Genomic DNA, 7,822 nt, shown 5'->3' with positions numbered 1-7,822 from the left:
CAAGCAATAAGGCACATCAAATTGTTATTAATATTGGTATGCACATTCTAAACAATTCAACATCCTGTGTACAAATTGTGAATGCAGACTGCTTTCAGGTTTGAACATTGATGGTCCTATGTCTTTGAGGAAAAATGAATTGTACTTTTCTGTTTAAACATTGTCAAAGTAAAATTCATGAGAAACTATCATCTAAAAAGTTGAATTTCACATTTAAACAAACATAGATTAAAGATGCTCTTTCTTCCAGAAAGTTAAGAGATTTCACTAACAAGCTGATGTTTTTGTGGTATTTTCTTGGAGGGGGGGATTGGTTTATTTTGTGTCACCGTGCTCGTGGTGTTGGCAGGGCTGTGGTAGCTGTGTATGGTCAGTCATGGGGACCCCTGATGGGTTATTGTGTGCCTGTCCCATGTCATTAGTCCTGCTGAAATTCCAGCTGCCGTGGACTCCTGAGGTAACTTTCACTCTGAAGACACGGGTGTGTCGATAATGGCACCCTATTCCCTATAAAGTGCACTACTTTTGACCAGGGCCCGGGTCAAAAGTAATGCACTAAATAGGGAATAGGTTGCCATTTCGGACACAACCACTGTGTTGTGGTTTATAATTACTCATAGAAGAGAAAGGGGACTTATGGCAGCCATTACCTTGTCATTATCTGGGACAGGTTATTATTACAAAGGGAGACTATTGTTAACTTGTTCGGTTATAATTCCATTGTTGAACCCAACTGCATTACAGTGGCTTTGTTTTATTGAGGTGAGACCTGGTCATATTTATTCAGCACACTCACTAGCTGATTTATAAAACCACAGCCTTTGGAGTGGAGTTCCCCCTCATACAATATATCCTATATCCTTCCTAATTCCCGGCCACAGTATAGTACACTCCACAGTACTACAGTAATCCTACTTGCATTTGCACATATACTTTACACTTTTCTTTGATATTTATTGCAGTTCTTTTTTCACAGTTATTGTTTTTATGTTACACGTCTATGGATTGTTCCTCTTGTTTCTGTGTGTCGATGCACTACACTATGGGGACAAATAAAGCTGTATTGAATTGAACAGTACCATCTTTCCATTCTGTGGTTGCTGTGTTGTTCTCTGCTTTCTCCTCTTGGTCCCACAGATTCAGCTGTGCACCAGCCAGTCTCCATGTGAGGGCCGGCTCACATTCTCCCAATTTCCCAAGCTCCCTCAAGGCAGAGGGGGGACAAAACCCAGATTAGCGACTTCAGGTCAAGGCAGAGCCTTTTCTCACTTCTCCACCTCATTATTTCTGCACACAATCCCTCTGTGAGTGACTGAGAATTAATGTACAACATCAGCGCCTGATATAACCCCTTTTGAGTTGAGTTACTGTATTAAGTCAAGTCATCATTGATTGATGAGCTATTGGAAGTTATTTTTTGGACGGCATACAAACCAAAACCAAGGATTTATTTTAAAAAATAACTCATTATTTACAGCTTTAGAGTAACATGTAAAACAGTGAAACAGATATGATTTCATTCAGACCCTAAATTGATAGTGTTTGCCACATACTGTAAATCCTTCAATATCAGTGATTCCAAACAATTCAGGTGAGATCAAAACCAAGGTCTTCTCTGGATTTAAGTTTTTTTTTAAGTCCAGAGGGTTGCTGTACTGTGAGTTACCCATGTCTATGGAGGTGAACAGTTAACAGTGAAAGCTGAGCTCCGCTGTAGCTCAGTACGTAGGACATGTCCTGTACTTTATAAGAGAGAGAGAGAGAAAGAGAGAGACATGGTCAGAGAGACAGGGAGACAGAAACAGAGACAGTGAGACAGAGAGACAGAGACAGAGAGACAGAAACAGAGAGACAGAAACAGAGAGACAGAAACAGAAACAGAGAGACAGAAACAGAGAGACAGAGATCTCACAGGCGTCCAGAGTCACTGAGTTTCCTCAGGAACAGGCGGTGACTGGGAGCGGGGGCTATCATGGGGGGCATAAGAGGACTCCTCTGGTTCTCCCCCCTCTCCTCCACACCCCTGTCAATACCCAGCTCCACCCCAGAGTCCAGGTCATCCACCCCTCCATTCACCTCCATAATGTCCAGGTCAATCTGCACCTCGTCGGGTCTGTGGGAGAGGTCCGGGTTGGGGCGCAGGCAGTGGAACTGGGCTCTGAAGTCTTGTCTGAACTTGGAGCTCATGCCCAGGTAGATGAAGGGGTTGTAGAAGCTGGCTGACTTAGCGAACAGGCTGGCCAGGATGCTGTGGAGAGGAGGCACCTGGTGACCACAGGCAGACCACATGGAGATGACCGCGTAGGGAGACCAGGCCAGCAGGAAGGATGAACACAGGATCAGAGACACCTGGGGGAGGAGGAAGGAGTTGGTATAATATATACTCACTGGACAGTTTATTAGGTACCTGGTCGGACCCCGCTTTGCCTCCTTAACAGCCTGAATTGTTCGGGGCACAGAAATGTTCGACATGGATGTTGGTCCATGCTGATGCGATGGCATCACGCAGTTGCTGCAGATTGGACGGTGGGACACCGCCGCCACCAGCCTGTACCGTTGACACCAGGCAGGATGGGTCCATGGACTCATGTTGCTTACGCCAAATCCTGACTCTGGCGCAAAAGGAACTGGGATTCATCGGACCAAGCAATGTTTTTCCACTCCTCAATTTGTCCAGTGTTGGTGATCGTTTGCCCACTGGAGGCGCTTCTTGTCGTTTTTAGCTGGAGTGGAACCTGGTGTGGTCGTCTGCTGCTATAGCCCATCCGTGACAAGGACCGACGAGTTGTGCGTTTCGAGATGACGTTCTGCACACCACTGCACTGTTATTTGCCTGTTTGTGGTACGATTCTTGACATTCTCCTTTGACCTCTCATCAACGAGCTGTTTTCACCCACAGGACTTCCGCTGACTGAATGTTTTTTGTTTTTCGCACCATTCTCGGGAAACCCTAGACACTGTCGTGCGTGAAAAGCCCAGGAGGGCGACCGTTTCTGAGATACTGTATCTGGCGTGTCTGACACCAACGATTATACCACGCTCAAAGTCGCTTAGGTCACTCGTTTTGCCCATTCTAACGTTCAATCGAACAGTAACTGAATGCCTCAATGCCTGTCTGCCTGCATTATATAGCAAGCCACGGCCACATGACTCAGTGTCTATAGGAGCGATCCATTTTCGTGAACGGTGTACCACCTAATAAACTGGCCGGTGAGTGTACACTACACATGAGTAGCCACAAACACTGACCTAACCAATACCTAAAATGATAATGAAATAAGAGCAGTGTATAGCTAAAAGAGCAAACCATCAGCAGACACAATGCTAGATTTACTTTATACTTTGAATCCCACAGCATTCCCCAGTATGTAATATGTACCCAATCCTGCAGCTACTAATTGTTTGTAGACTGGGGGCTTCCTCACTCACTGTTGTTATACTGCGCTCCATCTGTTTCTCTCTCTCGCTGACCTCTCCCCCTCTGCTGGACTTGTGGCTGTTGTTGACTGCCCGGATGATGGAAACGTAGGAGAACCATATGACCACAAATGGGATGAAGAAGTTGAAGGTGAAGATGAGGATGACGTAGAGTCTGTAGGACACAGAGAACCTGGCCTGGACCCAGTCTATCTCACACATCCCATACTTACGAGCTGCAAGGTGGAAAACAAAGAATTGACCAGGTTGATTGGTTATAATGATCATTGATCAATCAACTCCTTTTAACCACATATTTTTGTATGTGCATATAGTACAACAAATATACACAATACATACAAAAGTATGTGGACACCCCTTCAAATTAGTAGATTTGGCTATTTCAGCCACACCCGTTGCTGACAGGTGTATAAAATTGAGCACACAGTCATGCAATCTCCATAGACAAACATTGGCAGTAGAATGGCCTTACTGAAGAGCTCAGTAACTTGGCACCGTCATAGGATACCACCTTTCCAGCAAGTCAGTTCGTCAAATTTCTGCCGTGCTAGAGCTGCCCCGGTCAACTATAAGTGCTGTTATTGTGAAGTGGAAACGTCTAGGAGCAACAATGGCTCAGCCACAAAGTGGAAGGCCACACAAGCTCGCAGAACGGGACTGCCGAGTGCTGAGGCGCGTAGCGCGTAAAAATAATCTGTCCTCGGTTGCAAATTGCTACACTCACTACCGAGTTCCAAACTGCCTCTGGAAGCAACATCAGCACAGGAACTGTTCGTCAGGAGCTTCATGAAATGGGTTTCCATTGCCGAGCAGCCGCATACAAGCCTAAGATCACCATTCGCAATGCCAAGTGTCGGCTGGAGTGGTGTAAAGCTTGCTGCCATTGGACTCTGGAGCAGTGCAAACGCGTTCTCTGGAGTGATGAATCACGCTTCACCATCTGGCAGTCCGTCGGACTAATCTGGGTTTGGTGGATGCCACGAGAAAGCTACCTGCCCCAATGCATAGTGCCAACTGTAAAGGAATAACGGTCTGGGGCAGTTTTTCATAGTTTGGGCTAGGCCCCTTAGTTCCAGTGAAGGGAAATCGTAATGCTACAGCATACAATGACATTCTAGACAATTCTGTGCTTCCAACTTTGTGGCAACAGTTTGGGGAAGGCCCTTTCCTGTTTCAGCATGAAAATGCCCCCGTGCACAAAGCGAGGTCCATACAGAAAGGGTTTGTCGGAATCGGTGTGGAAGAACTTGACTAGCCTGCACAGAGTCCTGACCTCAACCCCATCGAACAACTTTGGGATGTATTGGAACACCGACTGCGAGCCAGGCCTAATCTCCAGCATAAGTGCCCGACCTCACTAATGCTCTTGTGGCTGAATGGAAGCAAGTCCCCGCAGCAATATTCCAACATCTAGTGGAAAGCCTTCCCAGAAGAGTGGAGGCGGTTATAGCAGCAAAGGGGGGACCAACTCCATATTAATGCTCATGTTTTTGGAATGAGATGTTCACGAGCAGGTGTCCACATACTTTTGGTCATGTAGTGTATCTACTTTATCAGAGAAGCGAACGAGAGGCCCACAATGTAACCAATGTTCTAGTGCTGATTCCCTAGGTCTGGGATTTCAGAGACTACATTGACAGGGTCCTACCTGTGTAACTCCCCCAGCCCACCAGGGGCGCTCCAGACCAGAAGAGGGCACACAGCCACACCGCCACAATCACCACGGCAACGTTACATTGGTTAATATAATGAGCTGAAAGACAAGACATGTAGTTACTAAACAGAGATGGTATTATATGACGAAACATGGGGAAGAAACAAATGATTTGGTGATTTCACAAAAAACAAGTAGGACAACTGAGATTAGATTTATGATTCTCTCTCTAATAGTCCCATCTGTGCCATCTAGCCAACTTGCCAGCCGGCGGTCAGGGAGCACTGAACAGTGTAAGGCCTTGACCTGAAGCAGCAGACTAATGAGTTTGGAATGGCTGCCATTGAGCCAGGGTGCCCTACCCTGAGCAACTTGACTAGGGGAGGCTTCAGCCCCAACCTAGCCAGCAGCCCTCAGGCTTGGCAGGGCCACAGCATAGACTACATACCATAGCTGGGCTGGCATCCTTTGATGTAGCGGATGACACTGATGGCTGTCAGTGTGTTGATGCTGATGAGCCCAAAGAGCATGATCAGGAAGCCGTCCACCTGACGTACACACACACACACATACACACACAGAGATTAGGATGAAGTGCCTGCAGCTCTCTGCCAACCTGAGGGAGAGGAAGGAATCTTTCCAAACTGTGTTGTGTCATCACCCACTAACCAGACTCTCAGGGTACAAGCCAGGTAGACTGACTAATGCAGGATAAAAGCACACTCTTCTCTGGTGGAATGTCATGTTTTTCTTTCTGTCATTTATTCCAGTCGTCTGTCAAGTGGAGTGGTGGGAGTCCTGGGTAGCCACGGTAACAGTACTAAGGGAAGTTGTTTTAATTTCCTGTTAAACTGATACTTTATTTCTTAATAGTCAAAAATGCTAAGTTACAATACCATATAAAATATATGTTACTGTACAAGTTGTCCTTGAGCTTATTCAGATCAGGATCACCTCTTGATTCCTCCCTGAAATTCTAAGTTATAATTGTACTGATCTTATCTGTATAGCTCTAATGTAGTTTTGTGTTGAATTTCCCAAGATCTGGGATAATGTCAAAAATGCTTTCAATGTAAATCTATGAAGTGCTCTTGAACCTCATTCAAGGCATTAAGATAATAACTCAATAATAACAACAACAACTAGCATTACAAATCTTCTTATAAGCCCATATGGGTAAAACAACTACCGACCAACGTACCTGGCAGGTCCAGATGGTCTTGATCAGCAGGCCGTCGTCCCTGAACACGTTGAAGACTTCTAGTATCCCTCTGGAGTAGCCGAAGATAGCGACGCCAGCGTCGGACACAGCCAGATTGAGAGTGAGGAAGTCTTGTGGCTGAAGTCTGTGTCTCTGCTTGACCAACAGTAGAATCACCACTCCATTGCCTAGACAGGAGAGCCACTCTGGAAATGTAAACAAAAAAACATCCTATTTAGACCATATCATAACAATGTCACCCACAGGGTTGGGGAGTAACTGATTACACGTAATCAGTTACATGTAATCTGATTACAAAAAAAAGAACTGTAATCAGATACGTTACCTGTAAACATATCGTAATCAGATTACAGATACTTTGAAAAACTAGATGATTACTTCTTGGATTACTTAAAAATTCATAAAGGATGTTTGCGAAAAAATACATTATGGCACCTGAACAAGTCTGAGTTTGATGGATCCTTTATGTCTTCTTCTAATACCTCTTAACGGGAAAGTCATCAGATTACGTTACAGAGTTTGGGTAATCCAAAAATTACATGACTGATTACAATTTTGGACAAGCAACTAGTAACTGATTACATTTAGAAAGTAACCTACCTAACGTATACAAGAACACTAACATAACATTCACCATGTATTTATCTACTATATTATCAACAGTATGGGTTTATAGCAGTTTGGCAAAGTAAACAGAATAATTACCTAGTATCAACAAGTAAACACCAATGGCAGTCTCCCCCTCGGCTGACACCATGTAGACAGATACATTAGGACGGAATATGTCGGAGTCCTCCATCAGCACCCTCCAAGCTTTTACGATGGTCTCATTTCAAACACACACACACACACACACACACACACCCGTCTGAAGACCCCAGTCTGTTCTGATCCAGGACAGGTGAAGTGAGTGGTGTCCCAGGGACCCCTTAGGTAGATGGTAGCATTCTCTGTAGTAATTCCAACTGAGACAGAGTTGAGAATCACCCTCTCAGTCTCTCCATAGAATGACCCTGTCTGTGTATGTAAGGCAGGTGTACAGTAATAGAACAGGCATGGTTGTGTCCTACATACATTAGCCTAATCCCTTGATCCGGTTAATGAGAGTGTCTGATGCAACGCTAGCCACTAGCGACGGAAGTCAGGTCAGCTAATAATACACTCCGCTACATACTCTGATTGGTGACACCTAAAGCTGGTCAAGGTAGTGGTCTTAGTCTATGGTGTGGGGCAATATAGAAAAGAAACAGCAGCACCTTGTATAATAGTGGTGAGTTCTCCATGATACAACTCTAGATCAGCAACTAAACTGACACTGGCTTCTTGGCTCATACGAGCTCAGCTCCAAATCGCCTAAGGGGAACGGATAACAGACAAACAGGGCTATTTGTAGACTGTAAATATTATTTATTTGTATCCTTGTTTGGTGCAAGAGGAAGTCTCTGCTAAAACACCCTGTCCTGATCTTGAATAAGATTAAACACGTTGGATAACCCTGGTAGAAACAC

General features: G+C 45.0%; 1 protein-coding gene across 1 annotated transcript; it reads right to left on the bottom strand.

Moving 5' to 3' along the window:
• Positions 1–1,908: 1,908 nt before the first annotated feature.
• On the bottom strand, positions 1,909–7,113 carry opn6b (opsin 6, group member b; the record flags this gene model as incomplete). The annotated part of the gene is made up of 6 exons (XM_084181903.1): positions 1,909–2,349; positions 3,430–3,653; positions 5,087–5,191; positions 5,541–5,640; positions 6,294–6,499; positions 7,020–7,113. 6 exons carry the CDS (start codon positions 7,111–7,113, stop codon positions 1,909–1,911), a joined length of 1,170 nt encoding a protein of 389 aa, XP_084038029.1.
• Positions 7,114–7,822: the final 709 nt, after the last annotated feature.

Source organism: Coregonus lavaretus, assembly GCF_964263955.1.
Source record: "Coregonus lavaretus genome assembly, chromosome: 18".
NCBI lineage: Eukaryota > Metazoa > Chordata > Actinopteri > Salmoniformes > Salmonidae > Coregonus > Coregonus lavaretus.
This window is presented reverse-complemented; position numbering and strand designations above follow the sequence as displayed.